The 27,725-nt window shown below is 42.1% G+C and overlaps 1 protein-coding gene across 1 annotated transcript in view; it reads left to right on the top strand.

The window, feature by feature from the left end:
- The first annotated feature begins 667 nt into the window (after positions 1-667).
- LOC124613171 (glucose dehydrogenase [FAD, quinone]-like) overlaps positions 668-27,725 on the top strand; it is a 44,434-nt gene continuing 17,376 nt past the window's right edge. The window contains exons 1-2 of the mRNA XM_047141799.1: positions 668-799; positions 18,465-18,815. Of these exons, the coding sequence (XP_046997755.1) occupies positions 18,480-18,815 (336 nt within the window). The 5' untranslated portion in view covers positions 668-799; positions 18,465-18,479. The remainder of the gene's footprint in view (positions 800-18,464; positions 18,816-27,725) is intronic.

Genomic DNA, 27,725 nt, shown 5'->3' with positions numbered 1-27,725 from the left:
TCAATAAACTAAATTCCATCTTTTCGCCGGATGAAATTAAGAACAAAAGGTTACATGAGTCAATACCAGAAAGAATTTGTGTATACGGAAGCGAAATCCTGGGAAATGGCAAAACAAGACAGAAGAAGACTTACAACCGTGCAAGGGAATTCTTTCTGAGGAGACGTTGTACACTACGAAGGTGAGACAAGATCCCAAATAATGAAATGAGCAAAACTCCCCGCACATACCACCGGCGTTTAAAGTTTTATGGGCATGTGATGAGACTAAGGGTGAACGATGGCAATATCAGTACGTGAGTAAAGGAGGAAAATCCTGTGCAGAAAGAAAAAAAAGGAAATGGAAGAGGATACGTAAAGAAGAAATTTGAAAGAAGATTTATACAAGGATCCAAAGGCTTGGGTACGGGATTGCGAGAAACAAACTAATGAGCCGTAAACTATAAGTAAAACAAAAAATTAATACTGAAACGAGGTACAGATACAGTTGAGGGGATTCATTGGAAGAAACGAAACAATCGCGTCTGACGAAACCTCATAAGAGTTCTTCGCTGTGTATCTTATAGTCCTTCAAATTACATCTGATATCTGCTGTTAGACGTAGTATGCAATTTTTGAGCCGAATTTTCTTGTCGTCAGTGACAGACGACACTTTGTGGTGGACACGAGCAGTGTGTGACTGGTGATAACATTGCGGCTCCCGCTATCTCCAGCTGAGGTCACTATAAAAGCAGACGACGTACACGAGCCGTCGCACACACCGTGTCTCAGATCCACCGAGTTGTCGCCTCACGCCCTCGGTACGTATTTTCCAAGTGTCGTTGTTATACTTTTCTCAATAAGGATAACAAATGTAAAATAATTCATGGAAATACGGTACTTGCTTAAGTACTCAACAGTATCCCTGCAGTAATTTAACATGGACGCTCTGTGGCTGGAAGATTAACACGATCAAGCGTTCCACCTCGTCTCACCGATTCACTTCGCTCACGTGTAACAACTGTCACTTGATTTGTTTGCTGCAGTAACTACATTCTCCCGAATTTCAGTCCGCGCATCGTATCCGCAAACGTTTTCGTTTCTCACCCCTTCCATTGTTCTGTTAATATCACTCTACGTCCACATTTGTCGTACTCGAAGCGTTTCATTTCGTTGATCCTCTAATTTGCAATCACCTTACGCTGTGCGGAGATATTCGGGCGTCGACCGCTGTTTGCCCTTCGTTCTGTGCTCCGTTACTTTCGCGTCAAACAGCCCACAAGCGTAACCGGAATTGTGCGTTCAAGTGTTTGACGCTAAAAGTGTTTCAAACTGCCGAATCGTCGTTAGACCGTTCCACGAGGGGTGTACAGTTGATCAGCAGATAGCGCTGTTGACATATGACGGTAGTAATTTCTTTCAGAAATTGTCTTTTTTTAATATGAAAACAATGATGCCTCAGAAATTCGCCGACCAGTCTGTTTTTCAGTGAGGGTTTAACGAAACGGCGCCGTTAAACAGGAAAATTTGATGTGAAGAATTGCGTTTCACGATTTTATTACAATTTTCATAATGCGTCTCACATAATAACAACTGGCAGAATAGATACGTTCAACTCTCGTAAACAACTTTCAAGAAATACCATTTACCGTTGGTAAACAGAGTTTGACATGACGTAATATCGGCTGTTTGATTGAAGATACTGTTTCCTGGCCTGACTGTTTTGTTACGAGTGCAAGTGCTTTGCACAACACGATTCAAATGATTCAAGAGGGTGTGACGCACCGGGAGAGAGAGGCGTCCTTGACTTACGGAAGAGTGTATTCGATTTGGCGTGAAGCTATCACAAAAATATACCCTATGAGTTCCCACAATTTCACCAAATTTTAAAAGCAATCGTGTGCCAAGTGGTGCACGAAAACAATTCGACCATGGAAATGTAAAATCCGTACTCAGCATCGTTACGGCAGACAAAACCTGTATATAATTATACAAGACGGAATCTAAGGAGCAATCGACTACGTGGGTGCTCAAAGTTGAAAGTGGTTCGTTACCAACGCTCTTCCAAGAAAGTAGTCCCTCGTTATTTCTGATACGATCGACATGTTACAAGCATTCCCTTAGCATTACTAAGAAGAATTAATACTGAACGCCATACAACAATTTGATTGCTACATTGATGATATCAGGAAAACATACCGAAAACTTCACGTAATTTTCAGTCATGACAGTGCCACCACAGAGAAAAATACGGAATTAATGTTTCAGTGCCTCTAAATAAACTATTTTATCGACTACCGAATTCTTTTTGTTCCCTTGTTTCCACAACCTTAAGGAGCTGTTGAACACTGAAACCATGATTTCGGGGCACCAGCATAACAGTGCGAAAAATATTTCAAAATTGATTGGAACGCATGAAAAACTGAATAAATCTTAAAGTCGAATATTTTGAGAAACAATAAAAGGCTTTCCAGATAAACTAGCTCGATAGTAGAAATTTACACCGGATGTTTGTGAATAAAATGCGTTGACTGATGAAAATGGCATATGAGATAATGAATACAGAATAACGCAAATAAGTTTCGGGACGTGTACTGGTAAAACGCAATTTGACATCATGTATCTATCACGTTTCTGGGAGCTGCGACATCCTAGTGGTGACTGAGAGGGCTGTTCCTTATGACAGCAGCAACTAGAAACGTACGGCTGGGTTAATTCGTCACATTGCTGCCGCCGAGGCGTTACAATTAATTTTATAGTCTCCTCACCATACTGACTGTAAACGGCTTGATGTGTTCCTACCTACGTCTTTCTTTTCGAGAATGTCCATTGTTTGACAGTCTTAGTTAACAAGATTTCAATGAAAGACTTGCGTGAATTAATGTGAAGAGATATCTAAGCCCACGACTTCTCTCCTGGATCTATGTGTATAAACCCTGAACATTACATAGAGAAGTTCCACACTGTTCTTGCAGAGATACTGTTCCGATTCCGAGACAGATGGTGGTGTCGGGTAGAGAGATCTTAATTCTGTTAAAATTTACGTTGTTCGATGAAACTGAAATGTAGCGACTCTGAGAAGAGGAAAGACCTCATTTTATCTTCATGTCAATCGGAACAACCTGTACAGCCCAGTAGACAGTATACTTATCACCTTCGACGTTGGGACGCCAGGTGGAGATAAATTCTCGTTCTCCTGAATGCGCCACACATTTTGGCAATCATATTTAATTTCAATGTATAAACCACAGAGTAATCCCATTTGAGAAATCTGTAGAAAAATATGTGCATAATATAAAGAACATTGTAACACCGAAAAAAGCAACCTATTGACATTTGTTACACATTTAAAGGATGAAAACATGTAGTAGACAAAATTTGAAGCAATGTTACTGTTCTTCTAAAAGCAGAGAAACGTATATATATAATGAAAGAGGTACGACATTATTCTAAAGATCAAAATTTCGTTTTGAATGACACTTGAACTGGAAAAACAAAAAATATATAGAAAATTTTCGTGGTATTTTAACACGACCCATGTGGCTCCTTCTTTAAATATGAAATGTTACAAAATGTTGCACCTTCAGGAAACTATTTTCAGAAGTTTTTGTGGTATATTTGATTCAGTAATCGTAAATATTTCGCCTACTTCAAGTAACAATCTTTTTATTATACTTTCAAACAAGCAATGACAGACGTGTGTGATATGAGAAGGCTTCTTTTGCACTCCGGCATTTTCCTTAACACAGACTGATGAAACAAGTGTTCTGTCTATATCCTGTCCCCGAAAACGCAAAGAATATCTTTTGTTACGTTTCGTGACGTCACGACAATTTACTATACCCCCACGGGCAAATTCTTGGCATTTTATTTTATATACTAGCTGACGAAACCTCACTGTCCCATTTTGTCAATTTTCCATTAGAAACGAAACAAAAAAATTGAACTGTGTTTGTTGTGAGATACCGAAAAAATTTCATTTCCATCTGTTCGTGAAAACATCTTTGAAATTTCCTTTCCAGTGGGTCCGCAATTTGCATGAGGTCGAAGGACGATATTTTATTGTTAAGCACAAGTTTTTCGATGCACTGTTTACTTATTTACTCGTAGTGATACAAGTTACACAACGAGCTCGTTTCAGAGATCTGCCGTCATAAAGTGTACCTGTGAAGATTGTATAATAGCTACAATATTGTTCTTTACGTCTGTGATAGTTTGTGGCTACGTGTGGCACATTATGCTTACGTCTAATGACGTGGACCATATTGCAACATCGAGCAGTAAATGTCGGTGGTCTTTTTGGTGTGATACACCCACGCTTTCTATATGGCTAGTTTTTATTTGCGTGGTGTTGTAAAATTATTTCTTGATACCTTTCCTGACAGCGATGTTATATTTACGTTTACAATAAAATTTCTACATCGCGGAAGTTAGTGATTACAATTAATTTTTCAGAGGTAATATTTTTGTAGGTCTTACGTAATTAATAAGTATTCTATTGTTCTGTGCTTATTGCGATAATTTACCATTTTTCAATGGTAAATGTCAATGTCAATTAAATTATATTCTTCCATGTTTAAAATCTGTTTATTCGTTGAATATGTAGAAAAAGTGCTAAATTTCTTTCTGGATAATAATATCACACACATACAGCAAAACCACAGCAACAAATGCAACGCCCAAGGTAAGAATACAATTGAAAACTGCAATGCAGTCTTTACAGAAAGAGATAAGAAATCATACATTGTCACGAACCCAAAAACATTATGTTTACATGCACAACGAAAAATGCATGAGTAATAAATTCTGAGTCGTCTAATACCTAACCGTACTGGTTGCCCACCATATCTCTTAATCAAAAAACTAAATAAACTGATAGGTGCACCCCTCATACACAACAAAAATATGCACTAAAAATTCGAGAGCATTATTACAGAATATAAAAGGCATACAGATTCGCCAAGTGGGAAAATTCATTTCATTTGACATAACCGGTGTATATACAACTATGCCAGTATCAGAAACAAAAGACGTCATAAAGAAAACCCTCCTAAACAACAGAAAAGTATATGTCATTGGAACTTAGGAAATGATAAATCTATTACTACTAAATTTATCTCACATCTATTTGGAATTTGAAAATAAAATTAATAAACAATGAGATGGGGTACATAGCTATGGGAAATTGTATCTCAGAGACCATAACAGACATATTTATTAATATGTAAGAAGAAAAATGTTTCAATTCAAACAAGCCAATTCCAAACGAAGTTATTTGTTACGACAAATATGCAGATAACACGCAACTACTAGTATGAGGATATGACCAAGACATACAAATGATGCGTCAGTAAATAAACAACTTGCACACTAAGGTAAAATTTACGACGGAAATAAAACAGAACAAACTGGTAAACTTCTTACACCTAAAGATAAGCAATAACAGTGACCACCAGTTCGAAACATATAGAAAAGCTACTACGACTGACACTATCATAGCTAAGAAGTCTTGTCACACAATTTCGCCTAAATACGCAAATTTCAAATAAATGAATAACAGCATTTTAAAAAGGCTGCAATACACAGCGCAACAAAATAGCTTCCACCCCAAAACAGTGTTAACACATAAAACCAAGACAAACAGCATACGTAAAGAAGTAAAACTAAAAAGAGACGAAAAATCGCAAGTAAACCTATCTTTGTTACATCACCAATCATAGACCAAGTATCGGTAATTGTATAAGAAAACAAAAATGAAATAAGAATTTCTTACGAATAACAGGTTGAAAACCAAAATACGATCAACGAAAAATAATATCTCCACTTTTTCAAATTCAGGCGTCCACAAACTTTCTTGTGACGACTGAAATAAATTTTATATCGAACAAATAGGCAGGAGTTCCGGAATCAGATGTAGATAACTCACACGAAATTGTGAAAGCAGCCAATCCACATTTTACATACATTTAAAACGCCAACAACATAAAGCGGAAAATATTGAAAATGCTCAAAAATTTTAGATAAAGAAACTAAAGGACACACTACGAGTATTTTGGAGGAAATGGGAATATACAGTCCCTCAGAAAAATACCCATAAAAAATTCTCACAGCACAACCAGATTTTAAACATACAAAACACCTCGAAATTTTATTGAGATAATTAAAGAAAAAGGGTAAATTATCGCGATAAACACAAAACAATAGAACACTTATTTACGTAAAAACCTCAAAAATACTATGTCTGAAAAATTAATCACTGACTTTCCAACGAAAAAAAATTCCGCTGTAAACACACAGAGCCGCTAGAGCCAACGCTGCAACGAAAGCTCTCCAATTATAACTTTACAAGATCACTCAAATAAAAGGTAAACATATAAATAACGCGATCGTATCATAACAAAGAGAAAACCTACGTTTACGCTACATGTTGCATGTGGATTATTTCACACCAGCTGAGACGAAAGCATAAGGCACCGTATGTGGACATCAACTAACATAGACGAAAGGAACAGTATTATATGTAGAATGAGGTTTTCACTCAGCAGCGGAGTGTGCGCTGATATGAAACTGCCTGGCAGATTTAAACTGTGTGCCAGTCCCAGACTCGAACTCGGGACCTTTGCCTTCTGCAAGTGCTCTATCGGGTCCAGATCCCTATTTCGAGTCTCGGTCCGGCACACAGTTTTAATCTGCAAGGAAATTTCAGTGTTATACCTGTCATACCATCTTCGCAGGTACACTTGATAACATCAAAACGCCGAAACGAACTTGTCGTTTAACTTGAATCACTACGCGTAAACAAATGAATAGCGCGGCAAAAAACTTGTACTTAAAATAAAACACCTAAACTTTTTTCTAATTGAGGTCGTAGAGGCTTCATCTTCCCCGGAGGTACTTCTGACCAAAAAGCGGTTCTGGTAGGTTTTTGTTAATCGCGCCTTTTGCGTTTTTGTGGTGATGTTCCCATAGAAACTTTCATCCCTTAACGCATATTTCTTTTTATCTAACCAGTTTTCGGAGATTTACCTTTAATTTTTTTAATATATCGAAATATTTTCTTAAATAGTTTGATCTCCTGTTTTACCCTCTTAGGAGTGAAATTTCTAAAAATCCCTTCTTAAACGACAGTTGCAGTATAAGATCAATACCCACACCAAATTCCAAGTTTCTATCCTTAACGGTATAAGAAGTCATTCAGTCAGGACATTGCCTTATATATACGAAAACTGTTTATCTAGTATCCTGTTAGACAACACCAGAACCCTCGATTGTTTAAAAGCATCGAACTCCCATGTCCTTCAAACGTCTGATTACAAATGATTCTTTGTGTTAAATATTCGACGATAAGGAGGGCTGAAAGAAAAAAACCCTGTCTGCGCCTTAAGAAGCGGCCGTGAGCGGGCTTTGCTTGCAGTCATTGGGGAAGGCTGAAAATCCGTGCCGGAGTGAGATTCGACCCCGCGACTCCTGCTTAGCGGGCAGGTGCTCTGACCAGTGACCCACCTGGACACAGCGGGCACCGCAGCTGCACGGACTACACTGGCACGCCCCCTGTCAGACCCAAATCCTCAACCTATCCACGTACTAACATAGCTCCCCTTGGCCATTATCTTCATTACTCGCGGCATTTGGCCGATTCCCGTAAGAATTAGAGCCTGGTGTGCAACTGCACTGAAGAGATCATTGGCCGCCTCGCCTTAACTACATATACATACTTGGTGTCTGTCCTTTCGGACGTATCTTTTGACAGGGCGCACACCACAGGCAGGTGGGCAAAAATCGCTGTGGGGTAAGACCCAATTAGTTATTATAGTACAGAAGATATGACGTCATAAACAATGAGATGATTAGAAAACTGCCACATCATACATGACGTTTAAATTTATTCCTTCTTTGCTACTAACTCCATTCGCAATATATGGTTCAAATGGCTCCAAGCACTATAGGACTTAACATCTGAGGTCATCAGTGCCCTAGACTTAGAACTACTTAAACCTAACTAACCTATGGACATCCCACACATCCATGTCCAAGGCAAGATTCGAACCTGCGACCGTAGCAGCAGCACGGTTACGGACTGAAGCGCCTAGAACCGCTTGGCCACAGCGGCCGGCCTCGCAATATGTTTCGAAAATAGTATCCACATATGCTGCTAAATGTACCTCAACAAATACATTATTACACGGCTCAAATTTCGAGAATATGACGTCACAAACACTGAGAGGCATGAAAAAATGCCTCCTCATGCATGAGGTTTTAATGCATTTGTTCTTTACTACTAAGACTTAACTTAAAGAAATCTCTCACACCTCGCAGCGCTTTTCACACCTTTCAACTGCGAAGGACAGACGGCTGTACGCGAAAACAATAAGCGGCTATAGAACTACGAATATGAAGAGGTGTTGCCATAAAGACATTTACAAAAAAATTAGGTACTGAGCTTATACATTTGTTTCTTTGTACGTCTGTTTCAGACGAGTGTGAGAACTCGATACAAATAGAGGAAACTGATATTTCCACTCTCGAATACCGATGTTAGTGATGTAACAGATTCCAAATCATTCCTATAATACAAGGTGAACTAAGGTGTTTCTCACATCTAGAGAACTCACAAATGTGTCTTTTACATGCTAGATGCACGCAACACAATGGACGTTCTCTCAACTAAATAAAGATGCGAAATGTGTAGAAGCAGTCAACTGAACAATTCACATGGGAGGGAATAATGGCCCAGCGCAAACACATGTCCATATTGAATCTAGTCAAATTTCCACGCGGTCACGAAAGCTATCCAACACATTCTAAGTATTAGTTCGCTATTCGGTCATCTAGAGGACAATCTGGTTAAGACGTCTATATTCCTGCACTCCAACAGGTCTCTCCATTCGGAGGGCTTGTACCGTTAGTGGGAAACGTGAATCATCCCCACAAATGTCACCAGCACTGCACACCAAACGTGCACAGGTTGAATCATCACCCTAGGAAATCGGTCATATATATATATGAATTACCGGTTTCCTACGGTGATGATTCAACCTATGCACGTTTGGCGCGCAGTGCTGGTGACATTTGTGGGGATGATTCACGTTACCATTGAGATCTCAGCTGAATGACATTCGACAATGAGCGAAGTATCCGAAAAACACCCTGTTGACGGCTGTGGCTCTGGAAATAGAAATATGGGTACCATTCTTATGACTTGACATACTCTTCCCTTTGCTATCACAGCACTCGACATCAAATCCATACCTTATTTATGACTGGACACAGTCATTCTCTTTTGTACATGTCGAAACACAACCACATACATGATAAAACTGATGCTCAAGGTGAAGCTATCACGCATTCCCTACTACTACTAAGTACAATACTTGACCAATAGATGATTCCTCACGATGCAAAATAATACTGACCGAAAATTAATGATGTGTGGGCATGTCTCATAGGTATTTTCTTGCAAGTGCTACCACTGTCTCTTAGAAAGAGAGAGGTAATCGGCCAGATGTTAAAAAAAACCGATCGCAGCAACTACTGTATGCTACTGTCTCAAGCGGTCCTGGTTCTATAGGTGCATACAAGTATCCATGTTAAAAGCTATACTGGCTTTATAAATCGAGGTACGACATTACCTCTGAACGAGGTGGTTTTTCCAGTGAAATACCGAGATGTTGATCATAGGAATGTGTATTATCAGACTAACACGCAGCCCACGATGCAACCTTGTGATAAAATTACCGCATTTTGAATGTGATTCGGCTAATGAACGTGGTAAGTAAGCAGTGTTTGCGACTACCTCACACCGCCCCAGCTGTATTACTCTATAGTATTTGTAACGCATTTTGTCTCGATGCAGCGTCAGAGGGTCGATGATATATCCACTGGGCTATAGGCAATGGTTGATTGACAAGGATCACAAACAGTAGTAGGTGGTGTGATGATTGAGGTCGCAAGAAATGTACACAAGGTTTTCCCATCTCTAAAGCCACGCTATTCACTAGAAATGCTGTCTGGGATTCGGAATCAAGTCTTTCCATTCAAGCACATACCTGCAATGGGTCCTTTAATGATTACAATTATTACTCAACCATATTTCTGGCACCCCCATTTCTCCAAACGATCAACCTTTCTCGAATCTGTCTGCTACAGTAAAATTACCGCATCACTTTAGGTAGCCCCTATGCATCCTGCAAATGCCTCCTCAGACTGTATGCGACCATCCATGCACCTTTGCACACGTGATCGTTCCAACGTAAGTCGGAGCTGAGTAGGGGTCAGAGGAAACTATATCTACCACCTCCTGCAATCCGTGCTGAAACAAGCGAAGCTGAGTTACTGCAACAGAACTGTGTTTTGACCATTCGACGGAAATGAGGTCTATTCCTCCAACATGAAATAGTATAAAAGACAGTACAGGAACTGGGGTAAGGACATGGATTTTGCTACTGCATTGTAGTGCTTCTCCAAACTACATACAAATACTACAGATCCATGTCCATTCACATCTATCTCCCCAACATGCTACCTTCGTTATTCTGTACCGTCCATCAGAGAAAAATTACGACGTATAAAAGCTCATGCCGATAGATAACTAATGAGATTTTTACCTCATCTCCCTCCCCCTCTAAATCGAAAAAAAAATACCGCATGCGTGCAGGCATCGAGCACATGTGACGATCCTATTATCCTGTTGATCAACTGCACAGACCAGTCACCTGTACTGTAACCATATACCCCACAGAGCACAGTGAAAGCCACAAGAGCCCCGTGACCCTGTCTCGTTGTTTGAAACATTTTTTTCTGCTCTAATACGATAGGTACACTGCCAAACATTTTGTTTTTCTACCACGACTTCGAGGTCTTTGTCAGATTCTAAACTGACATTAAGCCGCTTTGATCTACTGCCTCTGAGAGACAACAAGGACATCTCCCCAAAGTACCATTATCCATGATGTTGCACTGTGACGCGATTGACATCATTCAAGATAGCTGCTGTGACGTCAGCTGATGACAATTGACATAATTAATTAAGACGTTCTTATCTGCAGCCTCTCACAGGCAACAAGGACATCACCCCAAAGTACAGTTATCCAAGACGTCGCACAGTGATGCGATTGACGTCATTGAAGTTGACTGCCATGATATTAGCTGATGACGCGAGTACCGGTACCCAAGGTGGTTGGAAATCGCCACACACCCACTGCCAAGCCCCCCATGGCGGGAAGTCTCAATTTTGGATTGAAGATAGGTCGACTGGGCTACCTCTAGACGTCGCACTGTGTAAACCATATTATTACCGCTGTCACCATAACACTGGGTGATTTTAAATAACTGTCATCTACAATATGTGGAAATTGGAAGACTTTTACGGCGTTGGCGTGGGTTTCCAAACAACATTTAAACTCATCTGTCACATTGACCTAATATCTGATGGCTCTGTGTCATATACACAGTCACTGTTTCGCTGCTAGCAACCCCCAGAAGGTGCCACCCATCCACAAAACTCATTCCACAACTCAAACAAGCGTTGTCAGTCAATCATTATGTGGTAACCAACAGTACACCAATGTATGGATGGGATGGAAAAAGACACCGCCGATGTACTGTAATAGTAAGCAACACAGCTGATAGCGCAAACAATTTTAGCAATTTTACAGTAACTTCAACACCGGCCAAGGATGTGACAGTATGTTTCCCCAATTTCAGTATTATAGCTAAGCCGACCCTTCTTTACTTTGCGAGTATCATGGCGAATGTAGGTAGATGACTGCTCAGTACGTCCATTCAGTGTTAATTCTGGGGCACACAAATCATCAGAGTATACCAGGGCAGCGCTCCACATATTTCTAACACCTCGAGCACAGTACTTAATTTACGATCTATCTCCCTGCGTATGAGAGTCACAGAGCATTCTCGCTGTTTTAGGGTAAAATTAGAGAAGATATACACCAAGGGGGACAGTTGAAAATGTGTGCCCCGACCGGGACTCGAGCCCGGGATCTCCTGCTTACATGGCAGACGCTCTATTCATCTGAGTCCCCGAGGGTACAGATGGATAGAGCGTCTGCCATGTAAGCAGGAGATCCCGGGTTCGAGTCTCGGTCGGGGCACACATTTTCAGCTGTCCCCCTTGATGTATATCAACGCCTGTCGACACCTTAGGGTCTTGATTTAATTATCATTACAGTTCCAACAGTTGTCACTGGCGGTCAACAGATCGAAATAACAATTCCAAGTTGTTCACCCAGGTCCTACCTTCTATTTTTTATTTTTCTTACACATAAAAGCATTAAAATTACATACTTCCATTGCCAAATTTCGTGTTCAATTAACTGGTTTTAAAAAAGCTGCAGAAAACACATGAACAACAGGCGCAGGCCCACCTTCATGTAGCGCGTATCTGCGGAAGCTGGTGCTGGGGCCAGATGTGATCCCCCTCAGATCACTCAACCGGACACAGCGGCTAAGTGGCCATTTCAAGACCCACCTTAAGCCATCAAGCGATAGTCCATTAAAAGCAAAAGACCAATTTAAAAAAATAAAGAACTTCTGAAGTCCTCCCTAGCCTCCTCCACATGTGTGTCCCTTCTGTGCATTTTGTTCCCACATTCCTCTTTCCATTCCTTGGCAGCCTTTTAACTGATGATCTTAGTTCCAAAACAGGTTATATTCGTTTTTGATATTATTTTGTTGTTTGCTTCCAATTATATTGTACATGTGACGAGCGAAATTGCGGTTGACCTCTCTCTCCAGAAGTACAAGAATTTTCCTTAGCATGCGCATTTTCATTGGCAGCAATGTCCAAAGACGTGTAGCCCCTTATTATGTCGCAGACATTATTTTCCGAAACACCAAATGATCCTAAGTGCCTCGATCTTAAGAATTCACATGTATATTAAGATTTTAGTCTCACCACTGCAGCAGATAAACAAACACAAACATACTTTTCTTTTATTTTGTCTCGAGCAGTGTTAAGCATTGTCATTGAAATTAACTGAAATTGGTTGCAATCTGTTCATTCTGACTAAACGTGTGGGACGTTTCCCTTGGTTATAAAGAGAATGACAGAAGATATAGTAGCAGTTGGTATTTGTCTGAAAATAACCGAGGTTAAGTCAAACGTCTGATTCGAAACACACTGCTGCACCACTTGATCTAGACAATGCAGTATCGTGTTTCAGTATTGTGTTCGAAGAAATAAACTTACTCTAAATGATTTCCGTTAAACTATATGCTCATATAATTTTACTAATTATTATGTCTATTGCAGATATTTTCAATTCGTCCTCTTGTATTATTCCCCACTTTGCTTCAATTGACGGCTTTTTCTGTCCTACCTACGTGTGTTTTTTTATATATTTTGGAACACATTTTACCTTTGCCATGAATCTTATTTCTATTTCAGAGGGAGCTCTAGGACCAATTCTTTTTTCCTATTTCCTCTGAATTAGTCCTTTGAGTATTTGCTTCTTTCGGACTACCTTAAAGTACTGCAATCTGCAACTGCTTTACATTACATTTCGTTCCTAGTATTTTTGGATGTTTGAACTCAAAATTGCATATCTTTCGTTTTTTTTTCAAAAAATGGTGGAAATATTTTGAGAATTACTTTGAGTGAATGTGCATGTAGCAGAGCTGCAAATTTCGTTGACCACTCTTACTTTTAACACCAAATTATTTAATGGTTTTGTCGTTCGTGTCTTTGTCCTCAAAGTCAAATACCTTTTTTGAAATCAGTAAATAATGCTATTTTACGTCTTCCGGTTAACACTCTTTGGCTAAATCAGTTGTGTGCAATATTTTCCGTTCCTGAAATCGCTCTAGTATTGAGCTATTTCCTCGCCCAAAATTTCTTAAACTCTACCTATGAGAAATGATTTGCCATATTTGTCTGATCCGTTATTTTGTAGGTTCGTACGTATGTTGACTTGGAACTACAGAAATTGATGGCCTTGTTTGTACGTGTAACTAATGAGTGCATCGAGTAAAGGACTTAAAATATCATTGTTTACGTCTTCTCTTTTCTAACATGTAGTAGAACGCTATTGAACCGCCACTGTCTGTTTGCTTACGCACACTGCCCCACTGCAACCGTTATGTTAGTTCTTCACTGCTTGTAGCAAGCAAAGCATTTAAAATATGAATCAGAGCTACTAACTGTTCGTTCGTGAGCACTCTGCAGCTCTACTGGTGAGCACTCCTTTCTCTGCGACGTTCTTCTTGAGTTTAGCAACGAGTACTCTCGGTCAAAATATTGGTAGCAAATCAGTGAAAACAGTTGGATTAGAGAAGCGTCGCTGACGTACAAATACACACAACGTGTTGAAACCTGTAGCACCACTTACGTATAATATTTAAAGTTCAAAATATCATAAAAATGTGTTTTGAAACATCTACCATATGCTATGGTATTGTACGGTTTTAGTTCTGATCTCATTAAGTATGTCTAAATTTGAGCAGTTGGAAATGAACATATTTGGAAATATGTCAACGTAAATTGTCTTCCCAGCAGTCGCATGTAGTAGATGTACTGTTCAGCATTAATGTTTTTTTTTAATGGACTTGTAGTCCGGGGTGATATGTTACAATACAGCATCACCGGTCTATTGCGGTCTAACTGTGTTGATGAGGCAGTAAATTTCCACAGGGCAGCATTAATGTTTTCGTAACCCACTTTAGTAGCGCAATAATAGATTTTAACCGCGAGAAAGATTTTGACTGATAGAAAAAAAATGCATTAAATATCCAATCATTCATTTGGTTAACTGATTCGATTTCCACTTTTCTTTGTGTTTTGTAAATGAGCATGCGAAAATCTACTAAGGATTATATTTAGCGAGACAGAAAACGTTGGTTGTCTTATCTCCCATGGACGCTATATCTGTTGCAATGAATCTCTATTGTTGTCGAGTTGCAGAGTTTGGCGATTCGTGCGACTGGACAAGATGGTATATGCAAATTAATTTGAAAACATTCCAAATAAATTCCTGTCGGCGCTCTTAGGCATTGCCTAGCCATGGAGCTCACACTGTTAAACTTAAGAACTATTTTAGGTAAGGATGTGGGACTGGATTGTGCCAGACTGAAATATGCACACTGTTTTAGCACACAGCAATGGACGACCACACTGAAATATATTTAGCAGCTGTTTTACCATTTATTAGTTTTTATGTTCCAAGACAAAAGTGGACTTTAGCCCTTACTCGTAATAGACTTATTTGGCAAAAATCTTCAGAGTTCGGCCTCTTAGTACACGAAATAGTTGATAACAGTCCCTCTTCATAACACTACCATTGGTGCTGGCGTAGTTCAGTTTCTTCTCCATCAAAATAGGGTGGATAATAACTCTGCACACTACCACAGTGATACCACAATACAGCTCTTTCTGATGAAACTGTTTTCCGTTCTCGTTTCTCGACGCATTGTTATTCTTGACCTCTCGTCTTTTGTGCTGGTTTCTTGTTAAACCATCTGTCTTCAAAAATCTTGTTTCTTGCAATCTTATTTGTTCTAAATGTATCTTGCGACGCATCTTCTGCATAGAATTCAGGTCTCTTCTGCAAAATTTAGTGTTTTACTGCGACAATGCTTATGCAATACTTTTCTGGAAACTTGTATGTCACGCTTATCTCAGTACAATGTTTCTCTTTTCTTCTTAAATTCGTCCAACTTCCACAGCGAAAAAAGTGCTGTTGAGCTTCTTAAAGTCTTCTGACTTCCACCGGAAATAAAACCTCTCCTCTTCCCGTGAAATAATTAGTTTGCGAATAATTAACGTCACGTCTGTACCCGTCAGTCATTATGTGAGCGAGTCCTAGCACAAGACTAACTGTACTTCAAACTTCGTGTTCTCATCTTCACATTACTCCGCCCATTAATTACTATAAAAAACACCTTCTTCGTACAAAATACAATACATTTTTCTACCAAAAACCCGACACGCTCCTTCCATCCATTTTTACACTTCCAAGCCCCGAGTTAGACTGTCCTATTCATTTTTTCTTCTGCTTCTACAAAATTTTAGAAAGATAATGAACCGTGGTATTTACTTTCAAAATCTCTTCTTAAAGAACTTACTTTATTTACTAGCGATTCATCAAGAACATTAACACACTATGTGAGCGTGGAAGTAGTTGCCAAGGAGTAGTTGATGGAAACAAACTAAATTTCAACCAACGGAAATTTTGTTCATAAAAGTCTCTTCAAAAACAGATTTAAAATTTATAAGCAGAAAAGCACCCTCGAAATATCAAGTTACAATTTAACAAATGTGAACTTATTGCTAAAAGCTTTTTCAAAACAGTTTAAAATTATAAGCAAAATAGCATCCTCGAAATATCAAGTTTCAATTATTCAGAGGCAGAATAGAAAAAAAGTTGTTTTTAACAGTATGAGCTTAAGGGCTGAGAACCTTGCCGCTCCCTTTTAACACGACCGTAGTCACGACCGCTCACAACCACCTCTGAAAGACTACACTGGTGCAAATCTGCAACACACCATATTACTTTAAACTAAAAACTTTAACAACTCACACAAACACATTAAGTATGCACCCCGTAAGAGGGATGGAAATGGTACAAACACTCACACTAAGAACTTATTTTCCACAAAAAGTGCAATTTGTTTTTAAAAGGGCTTTTACGGTGGAAGGGTGGCAACTTCATAAAAATGACTGTTTAAATAAAACCCATGAAATTCAGACTTACATAAAGTGTACAACATGCTCTACATTACACATATACCGCGTCGTAAGATGATAGGCAAGATAAAAACATATTTCAGGAATTCGGCCTTTACTTTAATTCTATAAATTCGTTAACACCGAATCCGACAGACATTACAGAGGCAGCTATTAACGTATGGGAGACCGACAGATAGACAGACCGACACTAACCGCCTAACAAATGCGGACGAGAGAGAAACGAGCAAGCTGGGGACGAGAGACTGACCAACAACACAAGTAGAATTTAACAAGTAACTGAAACAACATATCACTAATGACTCAGATTCTAATAACTGCGATTTCTGGTGAAGACCTGGCTCAGCACCCCCAAAACGCTCTCCCGAACCGTCCGCTGCCAGCCGCTTCAATGGACGCAGGAAGGCGCGCCGATCTCCCGTCTCACGGCGTCGCAGCTCGCACCGGCCAGACCGATGTCGTGGGTTGGCTCCTGTTGCTCTCGTGTCGGCCGCGGAGCCACTACCGCTCGCTATACGGCGCGGCCCACTGGACTCACGTGGCGACCTCACATGCGCCGACGCTCCAGGCGGACAAGTCATCTCGTGTCCCAGTGTGCGACCGACCAACAAACAATCCAACCGCCAATGACTGTTGCCCGAGCAACTCGAGCAGACTGGGGGCCTAACGCTCAGAATCAGATGCAGGACCTCAGCCCCGACCGGGCGATCACTCGCTGAGTTCTGTTGCTGGCGGACTGGCAAGACTCTCATTTTCTGGCTTTACGATTTGATCCAAACGACAGACATACTAGCACTCCGACGACAGACAGACACTAACTGCCGCACAAATGCAAACGATAGCCAGACCAGCAACTGGTGACGCGAGACTGACCTAGCCTCACTCCGACTGATCGACCTACTAGACTCGCCGACACTGACAGGCTCCCCTGGCTGACCAACTGCCTCCGACTGACAGACTAACCTTTTGCAGAGCTCCTAGCGCCCCTGAAATGCACGTGAACAGGCTAGCTTTCCCCTTTCACACCAGAGGGAGACACCAAAGCTGCGATTGCCGCCAGCAACGGAGGGCGACTGCTTTACACTACAGCAATTCTTACTACGGCTCAGATAATATTTCGTACCAGACCAAAGCGCTTTTACATAAATGACATACCATTAAATTTACACGAAATAATACAACGGAATCATATGATACGTTACGTTTGATTCACATTAAAACATGAAATAAATACATGGGACAATGACTTGCAAATGTTTACAGTATTCGTAACAGATGTAGTCCCATCTTGAAAATACATTATAATACCCAGTGACAGAAAAAAGAAAAAATATCCTTTATAGAACAGCTTAGAAAAGAAGATACTCCTTAGTTGTTATTAAACAGGAGCATTTAGAAATGAGGTACCTATGTAGAATAGCGTAATAAACGAATTAACATATTCGGCAAGTAGAGATAAAGAAATACGATATTATTGTTGTTCATCGTCGTTTAAGATTCCCACAATTTGTGCTGATATTTTAGCTGACCTCCATCAGATACGTGGTTATGAGGGCTACTGCCCAGTTTTTACCTGTTAAGAAGAAGGTAATTTCGGCAGTTCGTAGTACACTGTGCTGAAATCACTGCTGTACTATGGGCAAAGTATGGCTGCTCCTTGTGGACAACTACGTTGTCGAAAACAAGCATTCAGTTTAATATTTAATCCCGAAGTTCTGCCTTCGTGAAAAGTAGATTTTGTCCCGTAGTCTTCCTACACCACACTCACCGTCCACCATTGGTGTCGGCAGCCAGAGAGACGCGGCATGGAGACTGCGAGCACGGCGCACTGGACGGGGGCGGCGGTCGCCCCTGACACCTGCGCCGTGGGCGGCGCCGGAGGAGCGCTGTTCGCGCAGCTGTTGGCAACCCTGCTGCACGCGCAGTGCCTGCTGGGGGACCGCAGCGCCTACCCGCCGGACACGACGAGCCCGCTGCCCGAGTACGACTTCGTGGTGGTCGGCGCCGGGTCGGCCGGGTCGACGGTGGCCGCCCGCCTCTCGGAGAACCCCGACTGGACGGTGCTGCTGCTCGAGGCCGGCGGCGACCCGCCGCCCACCTCCGACGTGCCGCGGCTCTTCCCGACGCTACAGAAGACCGAGGTACGGCCCCAAACCGGAGAACGGCATTCGGAGACCACCACGCTACTTTCGCCCCCGAATAACTGTATGGATATCCAGTACTAAGGGCACTGCACTGGTGTGGAATAGTAGGGCCACTGCACAGGGATGGAATTGTAGGGGCACTGCACAAGTATGCAACGGCAGGGACGCTGAATTGGTATGGGATAGCAGGGGCGTTGTGTTGGTGTGGAACAGTAGGGACGCCACAGTGGTGTGGAATAGCAGCGACACTGTAGTCATGTGAAATACTAGGGGTGCTGGTCTGGAATGGAATAGTAGGGCTGCTGCAGTGGTATGGAATAGAAGGGGCGCTGCATTGGTATGCAACAGTAGGGCAACTGCACTGGTATGCAACAGTAGGGCTGTTGCAGTGGTATGGGATAGCACTGATACTACACTGGTATGCAACAGCAGGGATGCTGCAGTGACATTGGATAGCAGGGGCGCTGTACTGGTATGCAACAGTAGTGTTGCTGCAGTGGTATGGGATAGCAAGGGTGCTGCACTGGTATACAACAGTAGGGCTGCTGCAGTGGTAAGCCATAGCAAGGGTGCTGCACTTGTATGCAACAGTTGGGCTGTTGCAGTCATATGGGATGGCAGGGGCACTGGTATGCAACAGGACTGCTGCAAGCGGTGTTGGGTAGCACTGATGCTACACTGGTATACAATTGCAGGGATGCTGCAGTGATATTGGATAGCAGGGGCGCTGCACTGGTATGCAACAGAAGGGCTCCTGCAGCGGTATGGGATAGCAGAGGCACTGCACTGGTATGCAACATTATGGCTGCTGCAGTCATATGGGATGGCAGGGGCGCTGCACTGGTCTGGAGCGATGTGAGTGCCACTGGTCTGGGCTAGCGCCTGCAAGTAACAATGGTGCTACCGCTAAGGTTTTTAAAAAGTCCAACTCTCTTCTCTAAAGCTTCCAGAAAATCTAGATTATTACATATCTTGTTATACATAACGTCGGGTCTCCTCAGTTACGTGTCGTACAATGATAATTTTGCATATACATTCAACAGAACATATGTAGGTACTGTCAGCAAAACATGTTGTGAATAGAGTTATTAGTAGAAAAACTATTAAATCAAACTGTCACGCCTGATGTTGAAATTTTACTAGATGACCAGGAAAATGTAGTTGGCAATAAACGTTTTAACACACTTTATTTTGTGGGGAGTGTCACGAGAAAAAGTTTCGAATATATTTGAAATCATGTGTAAGGTTTGATGGAAGTCACTAAACGCTCCCTCTGTCTTTAAAGTATTGTGTGAATATAGAGTAATCTGCGCACTGTGAGTTATTCCTCGAGACGTTTACACAGTTTCTAGCTCTAATGGTTGTGTTATTGTGTTGAAACATTAACGTAAGATCATACTTGTTAAGCGGGAGTACTTCAGAATTTTAAATGCTTACATTCGGTCAATATTTGAACGAAATGCTGAAAATAAAATTTTTATTTACTCTGGAATCCGTTTGATAGGCATTCTGCAACTGTGAGCTGGTGACTGGATGACAATTCCTGTGAAGTGATATACACATGACTTGGAAACGGTTAAAGGGAGATCATCACGATTTGTTATAAAAATTTTAGCAGCTCTCAGAGATTTTTCTGTAATGTCAGAACTTGTGTGTGTGCTCTACTGCTTGCTTGTATATCACCAAGACGACATTCTAGTTACGCCCATGTATGCGTCAGCATTTCAGCATCAGCAGTTCTGATCGCTTCCTTGATTCGTCCACGCAGGGTGCTGTTGTGCACACGCGATCCTCGATATAAGCCCACAAAAATAATTCTGTCGTTAATACTACAGGAGATCACAGATCCCAGGCAATGGGACCATAAAGGGCCATTTGACCTCTCAGGGAATGTGTCATTCGACATATCCGCCAAGTTCGGACTCCAAGGTGGGGGTGCCCCATCACTCTGGAAGATGATGGGCGGCTGCAGCTCTTGTGAGGTTCCTCTTACTCTGGACGGCATTTTGCTTCCTAAAGGTAACATTTTATTCCGACTCTGCGGCTAGCAGAGGTAACTCAGACTTGAGCAGCACAGAGTGGGGAGTCGGTTCGCACGCAGAAGTCGTCGGTAGCACGGCGCAACAGTGACTCGCTGGCTTGGGAACAGGTAGCGAGCCCTGAGGAACACTCTTGCAGGGCGATCGATACGTGGGGAAACTACACACATTCACGCACAAATCTCAGAATTCTATTTATCAAATATTTGTTATCGAAATCTGTTTTTGACATAGCAGATACCAGAAGGGGGCTGCGAGTCATCAGAGCTTTCATACGATAATACTAATATGCAGTAAACCACTTAAATCAGTTAACATATGAATAATGTCAAGCTCCCGACACTGCACGAATAGTTACGAAGTATGCAAGAGATTTCGGTTGCGTACCGATGATAACCGAGGAACTGAGAAGTGTTATTCATCGAATTAAAAGTAAGAAAGCTCCAGGTGTGGGTGACATAAGAGCAACCTGAAATTCGGGCGAGCGGTGCTGTCTAAAACTGTGCTGATTCGTGGACACAAGCTTCTCGGTCTCTATAAAATTTATTATTCAAACTGAGAACTCGTTCAAGAATTCTGCAGCAGACCGATGTTACTGATATTGGTCTGTAGTTCGCGACTTCGTTCTTTTACCCTTATTACACATGAGAGACACCTGCCATTTTTTCCCAGTCACTTAGGACTTCTGGGCGAGAGATTCGCTGTAAATGCAGTTGCTCCAGGCTGGTGCGGGGTACCCTGCAGCAGAGAGGCACAGAGCAGGTGGTGAAGCGCGGAGGACGCGGGGCAGCACTCGCCACGTGGTATTCGGCAGTTTGTGGACGAGGCTGTCCCTGGTGTGTACCTTGTCCCCTGTGTCTGCGAGTGTTGGGTATAGGATAAGGCACGATGCATCTTTAACCCTAGGTATCCGGGGCTTTCCGATGATTTTGACTTTCTTCTTGCCTCCTTATTGCGTACGTGGAACGCATGCTCTCGGGTTTTATCCGGCTTGGGTTTCAAGTGGTTGTCGTCATAGTGGACGACAAGTTCTTCGAGAGCTCTATACCACGTGGCTGTAACTGAACTGCACCTACTCGTGGAGCTCCGACGTAGGCTTTAACCAGCGTAACTTGGTGGGTACGCGGAAACGATTTCCGCTGAAAAGAAAAGAAAAAAATTAGTTCCAGTTTTGGCCACCAGGTGCAAATATAGCGCCGTGAAGCACTCGTTGACGTCTCTGGCGCTCATACTGAACAGACTGTGTATGTACCGCATAGTAATAAAAACAACATTATGCCCTTCTCACTTTTTTGATCTTTTCTATCCATGTCCCGTTCTTAACACATACGTAGGGAAACATTTCTATATGTCTTTCTTTCATTCACAGCGCCAGATTTGAGCCTCATGGCCAAAACTGGAACTAATTTTTTCCAACCTAAATCGCTTCCGCATTAACGCATTAGAATATCTACCAAATTTCGCTGCCACACGGTAATGACACTGGATCTCTATGAGTAGCGGCACCTTAATTATAGATACACGGTATTTCTTCAAATGCTCCCTGAGCAGCGACAGTTGGGTCATCTACATAGATCAAAGATCGAGTTCCATTATTGAGTGATTGACCATTGGTATACATGTTGTATAATACTGGTGCCAACACACTTCCCCGGAGAAGGCTGTCCTTCTACATTCCTCGTCTACTGCTTTTGTGATTTTGGGTGACAAAAAATCGTCTTTTCTGCAATACACACTGAATAAACTGCGTCAATCAGTAGTCCTTAGTTTTTGTGTTGTGATTCACAGTATCATAAGCAGCTATCAGATAGATAAAGGCAACTCCTGTAATCTGTTTTCTTTCTTACGCTTCCAAGATTTGCTGGGTTCACTTCATTGAGCATCTGACTATTACATGACTTTCTTGGCCTGAAACCTAACTGTTCTTTAATGATGTTACTGTCGACAGACTCAGAAATTCTGTTTAAAATTATTCTGTACAGAACATTAAAGAAGTGGTATGGAAGTGATACACGTCAGAAGTCCTAAGGGTAATCGGTTCTTTACCTGTTTCAAGCAATGCCGCGACCCTTGCCTTGCTCCATATCTTTGGGATTATCATTGTAGAAACACCAGTGTCAATCACTTTCTCGATCCAGTTGATAATGATCCAGTTGATAATGACAGGGCTTCAGCACCAGCCCTGTGTATCTCTGCTGCAGGGTACCCCGCACCAGCCTGGAGAAACTGCATTTATAGCGAGTCGCTCGCGCAGAAGTCCTAACTGACCAGAAAAAAAGCGCAGGTGTCTCTCATGTGTAATAAGGGTAAAAGAACGAAGTCGCGAACTACAGACCAATATCAGTAACATCGGTCTGCTGCAGAATTCTTGAACGAGTTCTCAGTTTGAATAATAAATTTTTTAGAGACCGAGAAGCTTGGGTCCAGGAATCAGCACAGTTTTAGAAAGCATCACTCGTGTGAAACTCAGCTTGCCCTTTTGTCACAAGATATAATGCGAACTATGGATAAGCGGTAACAGGTAGTCTTCATATTTCTAGATTTCCGAAAAGCATTTGACACGGTGCCTCACTGCAGACTGATAACGAAGCTACGAGCAAATGAAATACGTTCCCAGATATGTGGGTAGCTCGAAAACTTCTCCAATAATAGATCCCAGTACGTCGTCCTCGACGGGCGAGCATTCATCAAAGACGTGGGTATCGCCAGGAACGCCCAAGGGAAGTGATCTGGCGGGCAAGGTAGTAGCAGTCTGCGGTTACTCACTGTTGATGCTGTGGCGTACGGAAAAGTGTCGAAGATGAGACACTGCAGGAGGACACAAGATGACTCAGACAAAATTTGTAGTTGCTGCGATGAGTGGCAGCTAGCTCTAAATGTACAAAAATGTAAGTTAATATCGAGGAGTAGGAAAAACAAATCCGTAATGTTCGGATACGGCAATAATAGTGTCCTGGTTGACAATCACATAGTTTAAATATCTGAGCGTAAAGTGGCAATGCGGTATGAAATGAAACACGAGTGTGAAGATTGTGGTAGGGGAGGCGAATGGTCGAGAATTTTGGAAAAGTGTGGTTCATCTGTAAAGGAGACTGCGTGTGGGACCCTAGTGTGATCCATAGTTCAGTACTGCTGGAGTATTTGCGATCCGCATCAGAGCGGAGTGAAGGAAGTCATCGAAGCAATTCAGAGACGGGCAGCTAGAATTGTTACCGGCAGGTTCGAAGAACATACAAGTGAAGTGCTGGTGGTCGGATTCAGACAGGGTGATTTTTTCCACCGCGTACAAACTCTAGGGATTGATCGATAAGAGGATACGTACGTAAATGGGTCTTATGAATTTATGTTTGTAAGTACATGGTTTCCATGCTAGACACCTTTCATTCAATCATGCTTTCTTACAGCGGCTGCGGTCTAATACGTGCAGACACAGTCACAGTATGCGTGGTTTCCTCCTAGACGGTGCTACTGTTCCTCATACGTCATGGCCTAGCGCCCTCTCCTGCTATTTTAATTGGTTATGTTGTGTCCGATTCACTTCTTCTGCTGACTCACATTGTAGTGGATCTGACACAGCGTAGTACGCAATGGTCCCGTATTCGCATCGAGAGCTCGCCGACATGGTGTTTACTTACGGAAAAGCAAACGGCAACGAGCGGCGGGCAACTAGTTGCATCAGGAGATCTATCCTCCTCGATAACCATCACAGTTTTTAATTTTTGCAACAGTATTTCGTCGCTTCTCTGCGACAGGGTCGTTTCAGGAAGCAGGAAATCATGAAGGACGTACCCGAAATGTTCGGACTTGGAGAAGAATGTGAGGAGCAAAAAGGGGTTAATACTGCGGAAGGCGACCGCCGTGTCAGTACCGGACAGTTGGTCCGCCAGTACAGGGTAGCCAGGCGACCATATGGAACATTGTCCATGACAATTGTCACCACCCTTATCACTTACAGCGCGTGCAGGACTTACTAGCGACAGAATTTCCACGTTGGGAGCAATTTTGTCACTCGTTTCCCCATCAGGCAACCACGATACCGGGGTGTCTATCATCTATCCTATTCACAGATGTGGCCACCTTTATGCGGAGTGGTATCTTCAGCTTTCATAACAGTCATCTGTGGAATAGTATGAAGACCTCCATGGTATGGTGACAGCGAATCATCAGCGGCGGTGCAGCCGGAATGTGTGGGCAGGGATAGCTGGTGGCCGTTTTTTGGGAGCAGTCGTCCTTTCACGTCGCCTAACAGGACGGTATTATCGGCGTTTCTTGCGGGTGACTTTGCATCCGCTACTGGAAGAAGTGCCATTGATGATTCGAACGGTTACGTGGCTGCTGTATGTTGGATCTGCAGCCCCCCTCATCTTTAACGTCCGGACGCATCTCAGTCGTGTCCTGGTCGATGGATCGGACGAGGGATTCTAGTTGGATGGCCTGCTCGTTCACCGGATCTCAACCCGTACGATTTCTGGTTATGGGGTCATCTGGGAAGTATCGTGCACGCAGAGCCCATTCCAGATGAGGAGACACTGGGGCAGCGTGTTCATGCGGATGCAGCCTGGCCGATGTGAACGTGTCGGACAGAACGTACTAAGGCACACACAAGCTAGCGTTGAGGCACATGACATCGATTTTGAACATATACTGTAGCTGTGGCTGCATGCCACAACGCGTATTAGATCGCAGTCTCTGTAACAATGTATCACTGAATAGATGGTGTCTACGATGGAAACCATGCGTTTCCGGATATTAGTTCATTAGCCTTTTTTCTCTCTATCCTTTAATCGATGAGTCCCTAGAGTTTGTAGACAGTGGTAAAAGTAACCTGTAGATATTCGTAATGACATTTCAATGAACAAAGTTTCACGCTTTTACTACACACAAATATTTCAATAGAAATTCTTTCAATACCCAATTAGCTGTATAACTGTATCACACAATGCTTTTCCATTTTAAAAAATACAACTTTTGAGATCAATGAGCAGGGAAAATTGCAATTTGCGCTTCCATTGCCTCTTTACCTTCAAAAAACAACTAATATTAAGACAGCAACTAATGAAACAATATGATATAAGCGTACTTGGAAACCACAACAATTTTCAAATTTTGTGCTGGGTTCATCTTCATGCATTTAGAATAAACAATTTTAAAGCGCCCACAGATAATCTTTGCATAAACGAATCCCGTTAACTTAGATGACAGATAAAGGTCTCACTAGCAATTCGAAAGAAAAGGTTTAAATTTACGCACAGAGTTCATCGACTTGCATTTCAGAATAAATAACATTAAAATGACCACAAGTAATCCTTACACAACAGACGAGTCAATTACTATAGTGAATTGATAGCTCACACGTTAACTTTACTCATATACAGCCCTCCTTCCAAAATGTGAACCACACCTTTGTCAGCAATGATGAAATGAATGAGAGGACACACAGTAAACTGAATAGCACGTAATGTAACAAAAAAGATTCTGTCAAGGGAAGCACGCCCATCCAAGACCACGCGGACTCAATACAATAACCACGGTGCTCACCGATAACGTGCTTCATTACAATCACCTAAGTTATTCGATCGCCTGACCGGTGTATACGCCTTTACGAGCTGTAAGGACTACTGAAATCAACATAGGCTAAACGGTTGCAAACGGCCATCTCGACCACCATCACCGTATTTTTCATGTCGCCGTTTAACGTCGCTGAGAGTCCACAATTTGGCGAATGGCAGGATGCAGCAATTCCAGCGGCCCCTTTCATAACGCTCTTCGTGGCCACTCGACCCAACAACGGGTGGGAGCCTCCGGCTGTCAGACCGTGTGCCCCGACCAGTGCAACGGAACTGCAGCCACTCTCGGTCAGCCCTCTGTCGCTGCGAGAAGTTTACGTCGTCCACGACGCAAATGGGTCTTATTTATTATTGAATATGTAAACATTTTGACCTGTTGTAGATGCCCTTTCTACTTTGCAATCGCTGTTGTTTCAACTGGCTAATGCTCATTGATACCAGTTTCATTGTGGACTTCCTCAAAGCGTTCAAATCACTTTGTTGCCATTAAATCTAATATATTGTCGTCATGAGTGACCTTATGAAGTACCTGATGTATATGGTTGTCAGAGAATGCGATTAGTACTGTTTCGCAGAAATTCTCGTCAGTTCCCCAAACCTAAAAAAGCTGCAATTTTCCAAATCGGTTGTTGGATGATTAAAATGTCCTCCAATGGGGACAGTGTGATAGGGGATCATTCCTATTAACGAAGGAAACTGAGGTTTCATCTAAAAGTTTCCTACTACACCACTACAGAAAGATACTATTACAAATTTACTGTCGCGGTTGCTTCTAAGGCTTCACGAAACTGTCTCGCATGTAGCTTCAGTTTTTATTTCGGGGATTTGACTTTCTTGACTAGAGCGGCAAATACACCACCTCCATTTCAGAAGAGCCTCTTCTTTCAATGTACACTTTGAACTACCCCGTAATTCTCACTGCTGTCAGTTTCGGCCTTTAGCCATTTTTCTGTAAGTAGCATTATGGACTCCGCTGATCTTTTGGACAGTTTGAAAAACTGTCACATGGTTGCGAATTCTTTGGCAACTGATGACTAACATTTTAATCGTTTCATTTCTAGGGACATTTCTTGGGGTTTTAAGCTTCCGTATCAACATATACTGCCACTATCAGTTTCTGGTTTGTATGGAGAAAGCCTCAAGTAAATAAACCTTGTATGTGTTGCACATGCAGTCAGTCACCTGCGATGTGTGGCCATTCAGAGGGTCCCAACGTGTCTCGATGCTGTGCTGCAAGGCAAGAAAGACACTGCCCAGCCCGGCACAGAACTTTCAAAGTCTCATTCGAAGCTTCCAGTCGA

This window comes from Schistocerca americana, chromosome 4 (genome assembly GCF_021461395.2).
Source record: "Schistocerca americana isolate TAMUIC-IGC-003095 chromosome 4, iqSchAmer2.1, whole genome shotgun sequence".
Classification (NCBI taxonomy): Eukaryota; Metazoa; Arthropoda; class Insecta; order Orthoptera; family Acrididae; genus Schistocerca; species Schistocerca americana.
Note: the sequence above shows the minus strand (reverse complement) of the source record. Positions and strands in the feature narration are given on the sequence as shown.